The sequence below is a fragment of the Cynocephalus volans genome, chromosome 1 (genome assembly GCF_027409185.1).
Source record: "Cynocephalus volans isolate mCynVol1 chromosome 1, mCynVol1.pri, whole genome shotgun sequence".
NCBI classification, from domain to species: domain Eukaryota; kingdom Metazoa; phylum Chordata; class Mammalia; order Dermoptera; family Cynocephalidae; genus Cynocephalus; species Cynocephalus volans.
Window position 1 is genome coordinate 22137624 of NC_084460.1, and position 16725 is coordinate 22154348.

General features: G+C 40.1%; 2 protein-coding genes across 3 annotated transcripts in view; one reads left to right on the forward strand and one right to left on the reverse strand.

The window, feature by feature from the left end:
* The window catches only part of MCM8 (minichromosome maintenance 8 homologous recombination repair factor), a 42387-nt gene extending 37478 nt beyond the window's left edge, over window positions 1–4909 (reverse strand). Inside the window, exons 1-5 of the mRNA XM_063101936.1 lie at window positions 4673–4909; window positions 3541–3693; window positions 3185–3268; window positions 1278–1360; window positions 700–849 (exon numbers count right to left, since the gene is read on the reverse strand). Of these exons, the coding sequence (XP_062958006.1) occupies window positions 700–849; window positions 1278–1360; window positions 3185–3268; window positions 3541–3688 (465 nt within the window). The 5' untranslated portion in view covers window positions 3689–3693; window positions 4673–4909. The remainder of the gene's footprint in view (window positions 1–699; window positions 850–1277; window positions 1361–3184; window positions 3269–3540; window positions 3694–4672) is intronic.
* A 238-nt stretch (window positions 4910–5147) lies between these two features.
* Window positions 5148–16578, forward strand: TRMT6 (tRNA methyltransferase 6 non-catalytic subunit). Of its 2 annotated transcripts, none has more exons than XM_063104085.1 (11): window positions 5148–5433; window positions 8722–8849; window positions 10444–10553; window positions 11214–11305; window positions 11413–11520; window positions 11779–11903; window positions 12677–13035; window positions 13433–13518; window positions 14127–14229; window positions 14332–14418; window positions 15726–16578. In XM_063104085.1, the coding sequence occupies exons 1-11, from the start codon at window positions 5306–5308 to the stop codon at window positions 15915–15917; spliced, it is 1518 nt and encodes a 505-aa protein (XP_062960155.1). In that variant the 5' UTR covers window positions 5148–5305; the 3' UTR covers window positions 15918–16578. The 2 variants fall into 2 exon arrangements, with proteins under 2 accessions (XP_062960155.1, XP_062960166.1); XM_063104096.1 differs by having other exon boundaries at window positions 11437–11520.
* The last annotated feature ends 147 nt before the right edge of the window (window positions 16579–16725 follow it).

A 16725-nucleotide genomic window follows, 5' to 3' on the forward strand; every position in this document is an offset into this window, starting at 1 on the left:
TCCTTGTACTTGGATATCCTTACCTCACTTGCTCTATGTCCAAAGTCTAGCTACCCCTTTAAGACCTATCACAAACCCCACCACCTATGCAACATCTTCCTTTGGGCTTTCCCCATTCTTCCCCAACAGCTGAGCATCTTATCTTTACCTCTGAATACACCCAGCATTTTAACTGTGCCTGTCCTGAGATCTGCTACTCTTTACCTTGAAGCATCTATCTATTTGCTAGCCTAAAAATGCTTTCATACATGTTGTATCATCTAACCCTGAGAAAAACTCAGGAATAGGGATACAGTACATATTACTATTTCCATTTTATATATGGGATGCTCGGGAAGATTAAGTGATTTGCCTCCTGCCACAGAATCTAGGTCTGAGGTTGGTCTTTTTGCTCCAAGTTCATAACTGATAACACCAAACTGCCTTGTCTTATTTTGAGATTGTACAGCTCCTTCAAAACATGGTTTAGTTTCGGCACAATCTTTAATGAGATTAAACTAATTCAAATAAGTTAGAAGTAAATGTTATATTTAGGTAAGCTATTGTATATGGAATGGAATGGTATATTTTAGGACAGAACTGCAACCTTTCAGTTCTAGCCAACAACTTTTGGTAAAAGCTAAGTATCTTTTGGAGAAAGTACCATTATTGTGAAATCTTCCTTTAAAATTCTGACAAAAGTCAGCACAAAATATTTACCTGATGTATTGCCAGACCCATGCAAGCCAAGGTTTTCTCAGGCCCATCTCTTAGTTCATTTGCTATATTTGGTATCAAGTTAGTTACTTCATCATCTTTTGTCAGTTCTTTAAAATCCACCAAAATACTTCCCTTTCTTTCTATTTCATCCTGTAAAATATAAAAGTATGAAAACAATGATTGGTTTTTTTGGAGTCAAATACCGTAACTAAGCATTCAATTTACACTTTGAGAAACCATATGATTATAAGGTGACAATGGTAAGTAATATAGAACTATAAGCTTTGTGCCAAGCATGATTCTAACATTTTAAGTACATTAATTTATTTATGCCTCTTAACAACCCTTTGAGGTAAGGACTCATGCTATTACCTCTAACTGATAGATGAGAATACTGAAGTACAGAGAAATTTAGTAATTCACCAAAGTCCACACTGCAGGTAAATGGCAGAGTTGGGATCTGAACCAAGGCAGTCTGGTTCCAGTGCCTATGATCACAATCCCTAGCATCTCAAATACATTGTCAATAAGATGATACATAAAAATGGACCAGCAGCTTTGCTGTAGAGGAATCTTACCTTATCATATAAATCAATACGCCTCGTGAAAAATTTTTCGAATGCTTGAATCTTCTCAATAAGAGGAGAGTTATCACTGTAAACTAATCCAACAAATATGGCATTAGCACTAATATTTGTACATTTACATATTTTTCATGAGACAAAAGAAACACTATATACATGGCAGATGACTTTTTCCACTTGTTTTGTATTCTGATTATATTTAGATAAGAACACATGTAAAATGTATACTGAAGATTCTAAAACAAGTTTAGGCCTGCATAATCTGAAATGCAGATGGGAAGTGTCTTTCTAAAAGCCCCAATACCTGGAAAACTTTGTATTGAATCTTTTACACCTAATAGGACAAATTATTTCAAACAGCTTACATAATAAGCTTAAATCAAAAATTATAATAAAGACAAAGCCAGACATATGAATTAAATTCTTATACTGAAACAGAGCTGAAGACAATCAGTCTCTGCAAAGGAAATTCTATTAGTCCAAACTGCCTCTTGTCAAATTCTTTCCTGAGAGGAGACAGATCAACACTTTACTATCCCCAAAACTGTAAAGCTATTTTTTATATGCTAAAGTTCTATAATATTTTCAAATTGGTCTCCCACAGATAAATACAATAAAGCAGTCTGGAAGTATAGCTGGTCAAGCCTAAGGTGCCTCATGAACTACATCTTTAGAACCAGTCCAAATATCACTTACAGTGCTCTGAGCTAACTGCTAGGGGAATAGTGCAAGTGTTTGTTGCTAATGCATCCTACAGCAACCAAAGATGACTTATGAAACACATCTGTCTATTCAATAGAAAACAGCAGGCTCTCAATACAAAAAGCATTTGTAAAGTACTTTATTCATTCACAAAATGAATACTGAGTGCCTGGTATGAGGGCAGATTCCTTGACCTCAAGCAGTATAGTCTAATGGGGAAAAAAACCATAGATATACATATATATGTACTTTGTTTTTTATATATAAATATATAAAACCCATATCTCATAGGAGACATAACAAACATATAGATACCATATGAACACAGAAAAGACAGTTCCCACACCTATACAGAGATGTATGATGTTAGCTGGCACTCTGATTATGAAAGGGAGATTCCTGAACTGTGTTTCTGTGCAAACATGTGTTGGTTATTGTCTCTTGGTTCCAACCCCATCATTCTATTCTCTGCTCTATTTTGCTATGATGGAGAGCTGCACCCTACATTTCCCAGACTCCCTTTAGGTTCTGCCAATTGGAGGCACTTTAGAGTTTAGAAGACGGTAGAAAGTGAAAAAGGAATTTATTCTTGTTTCGAATTCTTTTCAGCACCTCTGCAGCTGCAGAGAGCTACAGTTCTAGCTTCCAGCTTCGAGCACCCACTGAGTCAGTCATGCCCCTTCAGTTACCAGCAGCAACCACCTTCATTCACCTCAGTGGTCTGAGAACAGCTCTGTAAGGTACTCTTCAGAGACCCAAGCACAGCTTTGTAGGGTGTCCCTCAGAGGTCAAAACAACAGCTATGCTGTACCCCTACTTTCTGAATTCTTAGGTTCTGATAACTTCAAAACTTCTTTTCTTCCCTCAGCCATGGGGACGGTTGCTATTTCCTGAAGTTACTACTTTCTGGGGGATTACTTCAATGTCCCCTTTCTGCCCTTTCAGTCTTCCATCTGTATATCCAATTCCCTGTAATAAATCCCCTTTTTGAAATACCTAGTGTGCTTTCTGTTTTCCTGACTGATACAAAATCTAAAAATAATGCTCTTGAAATATAAACATGATTTAATTGTTTAGATAAAGTAAGATTAAGGGGGTATTATCGGTAAGCCAAATGAATTACAGTAATGTGAGATGTAGCATCCAAAAACAAGTTAAGGAAATATAATTTATGGTACTTTTTGTACTTTTCACTCTACCTTCAGAGAAATAAAGCTTCCAGCCTTTATATGGTATGAACTGATCCAATGTTGACTGGAGTAACAAGGTCTGTTGAGTTTGTTCTGAGAAAAATAAAATACTAGGTTAGCAAAAACAGAGCAAACATTTTTTTTCCAATTTGCTTCTCTTTCTAAAAATGAGAATCTGACAAGACATTAACAGAGTAAATTAGAGGCTGTGGTAAGAATTTGGGATATTAACGTTCAAATACTTGCTAAGGAGTAATATCAAGTAAAAGACAGTCTGAAGTTTGAGTTAATCTGCCTTGTATGAAAGGCATGAATTACTTCCTTCATTAAGGAAAAAAAAATTGAATAATCATTGGCCTTCCTACCAGAAGTATGTTTTCCTGTGGTTTTACTCATGCCGGGTCTGTGTTCTCTTTCTGTCCATTTTCCTGAGAACTTCCCACCACCTCTTCCTCTTTTCCAACTTTGAAATCTTCCTCGTCCAAATCCTCTGCCTCGGTACTCTCCATTCATGTCTTCTAAAAGGTAGAGATTAGAAAAGTCTTCATCAAAACTGTAGGGGAAATAGTGCTCCTAAAAATGTATTTACGTAGTCAAAAAGGAAAATTAATTTACTCTAGGTTTGAGACTAGAAAACAGACTTGCAAAGTTGCACACTGTGGTACAAGACCCAAACATTCTGCAACTACTTTTCTAATCCCCATCACTTTTTAAGGTATGTCACCGGTGCTTAATTAAGTATACTAGATGCTCATGGGATAAAAAATAAGAAAAGGTACTACTGTACCTGTTTTCAAGGAGCCCCCAGACAGAAATGAAAAAAAGACAGGGAATTAACTCTTAGATAACTTGTTTGCAGTGTTTGACATGTGTGATAGGTCAGTACTGGCTGAACGTAATCCTGACCTATGAAACCCTAGGGGATACATCATTATTACTCCTTACACACAGTCAATCCTGCAGTGTCATATCCACTTTCTGTGCAATTTTCTAAATCTAAAACTATTCTAAAAAAGTAAAACTTACTTAAAAAATAGTTCATATCCTAAAGATACAAAAAAAGAGAACATATCTGTACACTGTAGTGCAATTCATTACAAGAGAGCCTATCCGAATCTTTATTTAAAGGGATCTAGTTAATAAACAATAACTAAAAAGTTCACGATTTTAGGGTATGACAGGATTTTTATAATCAACCAGACATTACACATTAAGAAAGTAAAGCTCAGAGAAATTAAGCAAACTGATCAAGATCAAAGCTGGTGACAGTACAGAGATCAAAACTCCATGTTTAGACTCCCAAGCTGAAGCGCTCGGTCGACAACGCTCCGTGCCATACCCTTTTCAAACAATGTAATATAGTGGGAATAATTAGCAACAATTCCAACACAAATGTAGGAGGTAGGACTGGAGAATGAGTAAAAGAGTCACCCGTCGGCCAGCTGTGCTTCGTTAAATACCCTACTTTATTTACGTCTCCTCAGGCTAAGTTCTTACTTCCGTGGGAAAGAGGTTCCAAAGCTCTCCCAGCTCACAACTGGGCCTGCTCTGGGGTACGCGCTGATCCGTCCCGCCCGATTGTTCCTCCTTCCCAGCGCGGGGAGGACAACCGGACTAAGGAGACTCCGAGATCCGAGCTCCTCCGGCGACCCCGTCAGGTCCTGCGGTTCTCTTCAGCCGCAGTTCTCCGGACGTCCCAACGCGGGGCTGGATCCCATCTGTCGCAGCGGCTCGGGAACCTCAGTTTTTCCACCGCTCGGGAAGGTGTCTGGAGCGCAGAGCGCGCAACTTCACCTCAAGCTCAAGTCCAGTCTTCTTCTCAATTCTTTTTTGGCGCTTCTGTGACGCAACTTCCGTTCGAGGAAGGGGCGAGATGGGATGGGCGAGACCGAGTGCAGCCAATCAAGGAGTTGGACCAGACGGAAGCCGTGAGGCTCCCGGAAGTAGTGCCGAGGTGCGGGCCGGAAAGCGGAAGCAGCGAGCAGCACGTGGGGGCGGTGCCGGCCCGAGGGCTTTAGGTTCCCCCCTGGGTTGTAGGAGGTGAGGCTGGCGGCGGCGATAGCCGAGGAAGAGAGACGGGACGCGGGGTGCTAGAGGGACGCCGTGGAGCACGGAGACTGGGTCAGCGTCATGGAGGGCTCAGGGGAGCAGCCGAGCCCACAGTTATCACATGCTGGGGACCACCGCATCCGCGATGGCGACTTCGTGGTGCTGAAACGGGAAGATGTCTTCAAAGCAGTGCAAGTTCAGCGGAGAAAGTAAGTCAGGTTGCTGATCTTAGGGGTCCTCCCCCACCCCACCTACATACCCTCTCCCGATCTTCCTACAAACTGCTCCCTCCAGTCCCATTCTTTGCTCTCTAGGTCCCCATCCTCCGCCCTCGTTGCCTCCTCTCTCTTCCTGTCACGGAAGGCTTTTCCACCAAGATCCCATCCTCAGTTCTCGGGATCTCCCCTACCCCTCCTGTCTTCCCACAGAAACCCCGTCCATGATTTCATATCTGGCCGTCTACCTTGAGCATCTCTTCTAGTCTTTCCACAGAATCCCTTCCCCAGAATTCGGTTCTTGGTCTTCGGATGCCCGGAGACCTCCCTCCGTCCCTCTGAACCCCGTCCTGGGATTCTTTCTCTAGGTCGTTGGGATCTTCTCTCTCTCTTCACAGACCTCCTTAACTCTGAGATCTCATCCTTGCCTCACAGAGTCTCTTCTCGGCCACCACCACCCCTTTTTCCCGTAGATCCTCCTTCCTCCCTAATTCCTCAGCCAGGGTCGATCTCAAAAAATGAAACCTCTCCGACCTAGTCTGGCTTTCCGGCCTCTTCTCTCTACCCAAACGGGAATACCTATCTACACGGAATAAGGAAAGGAGACAACTTTGGGGTTCCCTCCCTTTGCGTCAAGTGATTCAAGGTCCTGGAAAGTTGAATTGCTCAAGAGCTGTTTGCTCAAGATCTCAGAACTTAAAGTTTCTTTTCTGCCTGCTGACTGGTAACACTTTTAGTAGTAGAGAAGTGGGATTTTGATAACTTTCTGGTGGGGGTGGTGAGGTTGTTAAATCATCCTAATTAGTGGTGAATGTTTGTTGGGATTATTGGGTTAATTTATCTGAGAAGTACAACCACGTTTTCTTTTGATCTGGGTTGTATTACTTTTATTAATAAAGAAAGACTTTGCAGCGTCAGGAGAACAGCTTTCTGCAGACCATCTTCAGATGAATTATTTTACTCCTGTTTGAATCAAACTGTTGACTGGTATTTCAAGTAAAGCGGGTTATCACTAGAAAATAATCAAGCAACAAAAAATATTGGGGGAAATGTATTTCTCTTAGTCCAGAAATGTAATATCTGCATCAGCTTTTAAGCATTTTAAAATTCTCCATTAATAAAATATTTCATTTTGGTGGTTGAAATTAAAGAAATTTTATAACTATCCCTCATCACTACTGAACTTTTGTGTTCTTGAAACCAGTCTATTTTTCTTTTCAGAATTTTTAATTAGATATCCTGTGCCTGCTTTCAGGTACATAATTGGAGGTTGCCAGTACTAATTATTTAAACTTTTGAAGTATAACAGTGCAGCAAAACTGCTTAGATTATAAGTACATAGTTCAGTGAATGAGTTCCACTTTGTTCACCTGTGTAATGACCATCTGGGTAAAACTTTTTTCTTTCTTTTCTTTGTCATACTTACTGTTTGATATTTATTTGGAAATACTTTTCATCAGCCCCTTTTCTCGGCAGAAGCCAGAGTGGCAATTTCCATTTTATTTTTAAAATGACACTCTGAGCTCAGCTGAATCCCAGGCCAGATCCCCCCATCACCCTTACCTCGGGGCTGCATTTATCTGCTTGGGCAGAAGCAGTCCAGGCTCTGTGAGAAGGAGTCTCTGCAAATCATACTGCTTCCCAGTGGAGACGTGGTCCCCACATCTCTCTGACTGGGCCCCACCTTCTTGACTGGGGCAGTGACCTCCTGTCAGACCAATCAGTTTGAGTGACACCCCTCCCCACTTTTGCACATCACATAGGCTGGCAGAGCGGTAAACCCAACCCAGCTCAGATCCAGCGTTTCATTAGCACCAAGATGCTTGAAGGATTACGTGGGAAATGCATATCTGGGAAGAGCTGAGTTTCAGCTTCTGAGGGGGTTTATCAGCACATATTTTGAGTGTCTGATATGTTCTATTATGTATTAGTAACTGGGGATCAGCAAAGAATAAGAATTGGCTTTATGTGGCTCTCTTGGGTTTCAGGATTTCACTCAGATGGTTCAAGTGACATTTAATGAAGATGTGACACATACACACACAAAAGTGTGGCAGGGTTTAGGGAACCAGTAAAGAAAGGAGGTGCACCTAGGGACTAGCAATGGTGGGAGGCCTTTGATGAGGGTGCCTGGGCAATGCGGCAATGCATTGCAGCAATGCATTCCGTCATGATCAGCCTCCAGGGGCACAGAGAAAGGAAGAGAAGGACTGGGGTGGGGCACAAACAACTAACTAGTACATATCTTTCCCCCAGGATTCAGAGTCCTGTGGATGTGGGTCTTGTCCTGAAGCTAGGAGGGGCTTCTTAAGATCCTTTGGTCTTTGCTGGTGTAGACTGTGTGGGATAGTAGAAAAAAAACAGGCTTTAGTGTCAGATAGACCTGGATTTGAATACTAGCTTCAGCACCTTGTAACTATGAATCTTGAACAAGATCCTTCTCCCTGGGCCTCAAAACACTTTTCTGGAAAGATTACTTTCCATGATTACTGTGAGAATTGTATCAAAAAGTATGAAACATACCTGGCACACACTGCCTATCCTCTAGTTGGCACTTAGCAGATGTTAGTTTTCTTCTTTTGAAAGGAACAGATTTTTTTTCTTTTTTTTTTTTTTTTTTGAAAGGAACAGATTTTGTTTTTGTGGGATTTCCCTTTTAAATTGCAATAAGATAAAAATCTGGGTAATAGGAAAACAAGTTGCTTGGTCCTCAGTAGAGTGTTGTCAGTGTTAGGCTCCATTTCCAAATGTGTAGATTGCCAACGTTTATTTGTAAATATAATTTGCTTTTATTAGATAATTTTCCAATAAAATGATCAGTAAGACGAAGACTGGGGAATTTGTTAAATCCTTGTCATCTTAATGATTGTTCAGTTTTCATATTTTCTGGTGTAAGATGCAATGTCACCATGCATGTCCAGTGGCCTTGTAGTTTTGGCAACCCTGTATGCTGATCAGAAGATCTGCAGAGCCTGTGAGCATGGACATCTGGCAGACAGTGCAAAGTAGGGTCAGACCAGAGCCCCAGAAGAGGAATGTCTCCTGTCCTTGCTTTTTTCCACAATTTGCTTGTTTCCACAATTCAATGTTTTTGTGGCTTCTTTATTAATTTTATGTCTCTGTCCCAACCCAGTTCTCTGTAGTTCATTTGTCAGATTGTGTTCAGAGATAATGTGGCTCATCCATAGTGGAGACCATTTTTGAAATGAACTAGGATGAACTTGTCTTTTCTATACTGAATGCAAAAGAAATTCAGTTAATCGATTCCTTTGTTTCCCCCAGAAAAGTAACTTTTGAAAAGCAGTGGTTCTACATGGATAATGTCATTGGCCATAGTTATGGAACCACATTTGAAGTGACCAGTGGAGGAAGTCTTCAGCCCAAGAAGAAGAAGGAAGAGCCTGCTTCAGGTGCCCTACTTTGGATGTATGAAATAGATGCTCTTCAACTGCCTAGTCAGAAACATGTCAACCTCCAACTAATTCCAAAATGCTAACGCAGGCTGTCCCAAAAGAAATCTAAACCCTTGTCTAAGAACTGTAGCTTGTTGAAATGAAGCAAGTACTACTTTGGCAATGAGATAACCTGGATTCTGGCTCCAGCCCACCATTAACTGGCTCGCTGACCTTGATCCAGGCATGTAATCCTTTGAGTCCCTGCTGCTTCGTTGCAGGAGCATGTTTAGAACCCTTTCAGTGCCCAGAAGCAAAGTAACAGCTGCAAGGTAGTTAGTGTATAGTGTAGAGGTCTGGTTTTGAATAGGATTAAAAGCCAGCTTCAACACTTGCCTTATAACCTTGAGCAAGTGATTTGATTTTTCTGATTCTTATATCTTCTTTAAAATGGGCCTATAAACATATATAATGCCTAGGTTGTAGTGAGTGTTCAGCGATATGACTCATAGGAAGATCTTAACAGTGCCTTGCCTGTTTTATGGGCCTCATAATTTTGCTTATTAATTAAAAGTAAATACTTAAATATTTATTAAAATAAATATACTGAATATTTTATTGCTAAAAATATTTAAAAATTACTAAAACTAAGCAATTAAAATACTGTTACAGTTCAGGCCCAAACCAGTTAATTAGATACATACTTTGGTAATGGAGGAATTTCTTTTTTTCTTTTTTAGTGGCTGGCCGGTAAGGGGATCTGAACCCGTGACCTTGGTGTTACAAGGCTATGCTCTAACCAATGGAGCTAACCAACCAACCCTAGATACATACTTTTAAATTAATATTCATATTTTTATTAAGCACCAATTATGTGCCAGGAATGGTTAGACACTACAATTATAGCAGTTCATAAGATAGACTGTCTTATAAAATGTACCTACCTATGGGGAACACCAAAACTAATCAAGTAGACAAGCAAACAGCATGATTTCTGATGATGATGATGTGTGTTATAAAGATAATAAAGTGGGAGTGTGTACTGGAGCCTAATCAGGTGAAGTGAGCCTTAGCTGAGATTATGAGCTGAGTCCTGAGTAATAGAATGATCCAGCCACTGAGAAATCCATTATAAGTGCCTCCTGGGCAGAGGAAGCAGCAAGTACCAAAATCCTGCTGTGGGACCTTGCTTGGTGTGTTCAAGGAACAGAAAGAAGGGCAATGTGTCCAAAGCTGAGGGGTCCAGACATGAGGCTAGAAAAAATAGGCAGGGGTCAGGTCATATACAACCTTGTAGGCCATCTTTGGAATGTGTTCTCATTGCTGTGGGAAGCCACTGTATGGTTTTAAGCATGAGCTGGTGGAGCCAATTTGCATTTAAAAAGAGCACTGTAGCATCCAGGTAGATATAAAGGTAAGAGTGGGAAAGGAAGATGAGTTAGAGGCTTGCGGTAGTAGTGGCCAGAAAGGATAGTGGACTGTGACAGGCACAGTGGTAAAGGAAGGCCAAACTTGAGTGGCTGATTGGCTGGGTATGGATATGAACTCAGAAAAAGAAAGATTATAATATAATTTCAAATTGTAAATGTCATAGAGCAATTTCTTTCTTTAGAGACTAAAGAAGCAGGCACTGATAATCGAAATATAATTGATGATGGAAAATCTCAAAAACTTACTCAAGATGACATAAAAGCTTTGAAGGACAAGGGCATTAAAGGAGAGGTAATATTCAAAGGATTTTTTGGTTTTGTTTGTCTGGTATTTCAGAAATTGTTTGATTTTCAAAGCAGACTTTAAGATAAAATGGAAAAATAATGTTATGCTTTTGTAAGAAATAAGTTGAAATGTACTTGCAATTCAGTATATCAAAGATTTCATTTCTTATATACAGGAATATAAGTGAATGACATCAGTAATATTGTTAGTGGTAGAAAACTTAAGAACAATATATATCAGGATTTAACTTTGCTTATTTTCAATAATGTTTTCAGCCAGTGTATGCAGGAATGACAGTTTCCTTTACCTCTCTTCTCCCTTTATTGTATATCTCTGTTCTTTTGCCTTGGTTTAAATGGAGTTATAAATAGTTGTATTTTGGGAGGTTTTGTTTTGACGGCTGGCCGGTACAGGGATCGACCCCTGGACTCTGGTGTTATTATCATTACCACACCCTAACCAACTGAACTAACCAGCCAGCCAAAAGTACTTGTATTTTATTACAAATCCTATAATATAGAAATACAAAGTTTACCTATTTGGACTTCTGTGAAAAAGGGACTGTGCAGTCAGACCTTTGGATACCTTCTGGGGTAAGAAACCTTCGAAGTTATTTGTTCTGTGAAAGTAAAGTTTCAGAAAGTCTGCTTGCTCCTTTTCTTATAGGAAATAGTTCAGCAGTTAATTGAAAATAGTACAACATTCCGAGACAAGACAGAATTTGCTCAAGATAAATATATAAAAAAGAAGAAAAAGAAGTAAGTAGTTTATGTTTGAAAAGGTTGAAAATATAAAATCTTTTTATATATTTGTAAAATATATATATTATTAAAAATAAAATATTTTAAATCATTTTTCAAATCAGTGTTTGGTTTTTTTCTTCTTGCAGATATGAAGCCATCATTACCATTGTGAAGCCATCCACCCGTATTCTTTCAATTATGTATTATGCAAGAGAACCTGGAAAAATTAAGTACGCTTTGTTTCCTTTCATAATTGGGGGAAAATATATCTTTAAGCAAGTCATGATTTTAAGTAAAATGAAAAACTTGCTCACCTGCATAAAGTGTCCTCCTACCTCATAAATTGTAAGTCCTTTTACTGTCACCTCCAAAGCAATCAATAATCTTACCAACATAATTTTTATAAAACAAACAAAACTTGAAAAATGATGATTAAAATATCAGGCCCTACTTAGCTAAAAATGAATGAATCATTCTTATTTCCTTAGCCATATGAGATACGATACACTAGCCCAGATGTTGACATTGGGAAATATCCGTGCTGGCAATAAAATGATTGTGATGGAAACATGTGCAGGCTTGGTGCTGGGTGCAATGATGGAACGGATGGGAGGTAAGACTTAACATTTTCAAGTCTAGGAAAACCCCACCCTGATGTGAGTAGCGTGGTCCAAAAATTCAAAATCATAGAAAGTCAGATTGAATTACTTGGAGACTAATGAAATACCTTGGGCAAATCTGCACAGCTCCTGTCCCAGGACCTTCCTGCACAGTCCACATCCCTCAGCCCAGGCTGTGTTGGGTTTTTTAATCTCCCTGTTGATGATTTTTCTCTACAGCTCCAAGGTCAGTTGGAGTGATTCTGGAACCCAGGGCTGGTTAGGACTTCCAGAACAGTGATTCAGTAAGCTCTTGGATAGGTAGTACTCATTTTATTGGCCTCAGTTGAGGAGATTGAGTGGGAAGAAAACTAGGAATGTATTCTCTCTTGGAAGAATACAGCACAGCTTGATTTGCCTGTTTTTTTCTCTGACCCCATAGAAGATAAGAACTCATAACTTCCCTATTTGAGGACTGGAGTAGGGGGAAACAGAGAGTCGATTATCAATCACATGAAATCTGAATTTACATAATCACTGGGTTTATTGTAGTGTCAAGTGTGGATAAGTTTCTTTAAGACTTACTGTGTGTCTATTTTGGAATTATATTCCACTGGCAATAATCATAGACTACAAACAGACCCCCAGAGGAGCCACTTCATTTTTCAGTCTCTGAACAGAGTAAAGGAGAAAAACCTTCAGTCTTATTACTGTGGAGGACTCTGAGGGCTTGCACAGTCTAGAGTCGCCTCCGTCATGTAGATGTTTGTTTCTTTTATCCATTCAGGTTTTGGCTCCATTATTCAACTGTACCCTGGAGGTGGACCTGTTCGGGCAGCAACAGCATGTTTTGGATTTCCCAAATCTTTCCTCAGTGGTCTTTATGAATTCCCCCTTAACAAAGTGGACAGTCTCCTAAATGGAACATTTTCTGCTGAGATGTTATCTTCAGAGCCAAAAGACAGTGCTTCAGTTGACGAAAGTAATGGTGCTCTTGAGGAAAAACAGACTTCAGAACAAGAGAATGAAGACAGCATGGCCGAAGCGTCAGAGAGTAGTCCCCCAGAAGAACAGGGAACAATGGAGATTGCTTCTCACAATCTAGAACATAAGGAACTTAAAGAAAGAGAAAGCAAAAAAGATCATGTAAGAATGTCAAGCGTCCCCACTACCCTCATAATCTCCTCAGGGCCTCAGTTAACTTCATTTAAGTAATGAGATTTGGTTTGGCTTTGGAGCATCAGCTCCCAAGATGATAAATATCAAAACAGTTGGAGAAAGAGTGCATGAGTACGTGTGCACAAGCGTGTGATGTAGTCTTTGGAATGGAGCTTTAGGATACAGAAAGCATTGTGTAGGTAGCTTAATGATGGTTTTATAATATATAGGCTTTTTTGTGTGTTTTCAACTTCCTTATAAACAATCTACTTCTATTGCTGCAGTCTGAGTTGATAAATATTGTTGAAATGTTTTGACAGACCAGATTGTTTTCATAAACCTGACTGAATGACAGTACGTTGGTTTCTTATTTTTCTTCTTGAAGATTCAGGAAAAACAAAGGAAACAAGAAGAGCAGAGGAAAAGACATTTAGAGGCTGCTGCTCTGCTGAGTGAAAGAAACGCAGATGGGTGCGTTGATGAAAGAATGCAAGAGACTTCTTGGTGCTTGTGGGCTCTGCTTCAGCATTCTCTTTCTGTTTGTCTGCTTTGATTCTAGTGGGAAATGAGCTGAGGATTTTGCCTTGGGTTTTTTAAGAAAGGAGCCTGGGTCTGGCTGAGGTGGGAAGTTGATTTTACTGGTTCAGAGTTCTTCTCCAAAAACAGTGCATCAGATAGGGCTGTGTAGTCCCACTAGTTGCAGGTCATGTGGCATTCAAATGGCTGTGATGCTGACTAATGGCAAAAGCTAATGAAACCCTCTGATAAGGAAAGGTAAATTCAGATATCTGCAAAACCAGCATATTCAATGTGGGATTTGTATCGACTATTTAAAAAAAAAAAAGAATGTCATTAAATGCTACTTAAAGTTGCCAAGCACCACAAGAGCTTGTAACACAGTTTGTGTTTCCTAGAAAGAAATAGCTCATAATTTTATTCTATTGAATTTCTAGAATGTTGCATTTAAATCTCTTTCTTGTGTTTCATGCAAATAAGTATGACGGTTTTGAATGCATTTTAAAGCCTATGCTTCACTCTGGGGCACTAGAGAAATAATTTGTGTAACATTTTCCTTGCAGTTTAATTGTAGCTAGTCGTTTCCATCCCACTCCACTGCTGCTGTCTTTGCTGGACTTTGTGGCCCCTTCAAGGCCGTTCGTGGTCTACTGTCAGTATAAAGAGGTACGCTGGAACAGAATGGACAGGAATTCTGGTATCTGAATGTTGATTCTGAGACCGCATCCCAGGAAGTAATTCTTAACAGAACTCTGTTTTTGCCTTCAGCCTCTGTTGGAATGCTACACAAAACTGCGGGAGAGAGGAGGGGTCATCAACCTCAGGCTGTCTGAAACCTGGCTCCGAAATTACCAGGTATGTGTTCTCTCAGCCAACCCTGGGAGTTGCTCTGCTGAGTTGCTGTCTCCTTGCCCTAGTACTGGAAGTTGTTAAATAGCGATAACCCTGTTTCTGTCTAGAGATGAAAATATCTCATGCCTATAACTAATTCAGAGAAAGTGCCCCTGACTTTTCCTGACCCGTTTTTTTCTCTTTTCATGCCAGGGTGTATTGTTCTGTAACTCTAGCCCAGAGGCATTTAAAATGCAAACACTTGGGGTTCATATTGCTCCAAGGCCTCAATATTACTGTGGGAAGTGTCACTGATAATAGCAACATCTCCAGGTGGTCCTTTCCTCTCTGCTAGAACATCTTTGCTGCAAAAAAAAGGGGGCTCTGTATCAGTTTAGGTCTTCTGGAAGACATACACCAAGATGGAAGTCAAAGTGCAAGAGGTTTATTGGAGGAAATGCCTTTGAAAGATAAGGGGAGAGGGAGCAGGATTAGGTGGTGTGAATTGATGCCTGTGAAAGGAGGGGGTGGAGGAAGGAGGACAGGGAAGGAAGATCCTGTAGTGCTGCTCTGAGAAAGTTTCAGCCAGGCCATTGGGAAGCCCAGGAGAAAAGATTGCCAGTTAAAGGAGTCCTGAGTTGAGCAGAAATGGTCTAGTCCTTACCCGTGCTCAGGAGGACCCCATGGCCTGCAGTGTGAATGCTGCAGCAGATTCCAAAGGAGGGGCCACTGGAAGCTTTCTGCTGCCTGAATGCCTCACAGCCAGTTTCCCTGGGAAGGGAGATCTGAGGGCAGCATCTCCATGCTGCCTCAGGCCCTGTCCAGCTGCTTGGCATCTTATCATACTTAGTAGGGATGCTGTTGAGCTTTGGGTAACCCTGCCCTTCATGAAGGTCATCTTGTTTAGCTAAGGTAATGAGAGAGAATTCTCATCAGAGTTAACAGGGTAGCAGAGAAGGGAGGTTCTGAGTTTACATCCAGGAGCTACTTTTCCATAGACCATTGTTGGCCTGAAGCTTGCTGGAGCCAAGAGGAGGAAAGCTACACGCAGGCCCAGAGTATAACACAAACCCTTGACCCATTCTCCACCAGAAATTTGCTTCAGGTTTGAGAGAAACAGGGCCTCAGTTTTATTTTTCAAAAGAAAATCACTTAAACAAGTTTCTGCACTTTGCACTGTCATGTGAAGGAATGAGTTCCTTAGAAATTGGTTCATTTAAGTGTTCAGGAGAATCTGTGTCATTTAAATTCTGATTTTTGGTATGTGTGTCATTAGCATGCACTTTATTGTCTTGGGAAAACATAAATGCCCGTTTTTCTGTCTTGATTAGGTTTTGCCAGATCGAAGTCATCCCAAACTGCTGATGAGTGGAGGTGGGGGATACCTTCTCTCAGGCTTCACCGTTGCCATGGACAACCTTAAAGCAGACACAAGCCTCAAGTCCAATGCGAGCACTTTAGAATCACACACAACAGAGGAGCCAGCAGCTAAAAAACGGAAATGCCCAGAGTCTGACTCTTAACCCTGCAAGAATTGCTTTGGTTTTTGTTCTCAGGCATTATACAGTTAGTAATTAAATGTTAAATGCCATTACTAATTGTTTTTTCATATCCTGAGAATAAGAAAGTGTCTGTACACTTGTTCCTGGGAAGGAAGAGTAAAACCTATTGTCCACTTCTGACTCAGATGGATTTGGTCTGTCAAAACTGCAACTCTGGGATGTGCAGTAGAGTCGTATGACCAATTTTGTTTATTTAGCACAAATCCTCTAAGTACTTTGTGCAAATATCTTGAGAATTTCAACATCCTAAAATGTATTTATACAAGACTTTGTTTATATTTTAAGCTAAGTGGAATAGCTGAAACTTGGTGGTACAGAAAGGAAGGACTTTGTGGAAGAAATTTCCTCTGTTCATTCCATTCTCGTCAACCTAAGCAATATGGACACGTGAGTGTGTGAGATTTACAGTACCAAAAATGTCCACCCTGTTCCCTGTAGTGGAATAAGTTTTATAAATGCCAGGTTTTATTATTTTAGTAGTTGACAACCTGGGAAAGTTCTGAGTATTTATTTTAGTGTGTTTTTTTTGTGCATAGAAAGGTTTAGTGGGGTACTTTTTTGCATTAATTTGCCAATCCTCTCATTCTTTGTTCCAAATAAAGTGACTAGAATTTTTGTGAAATATTTAATTAAAGGAAACAAATCGTTTTTTCCCTCTTCAGCAACTTATGGACATACACATGCACACACATACATATGAGAGTACTTCAAAAAGTTTGTGGAAAAATAGAATTAAAAGGTAATACATATCTTCCCATGAACTTTTAAA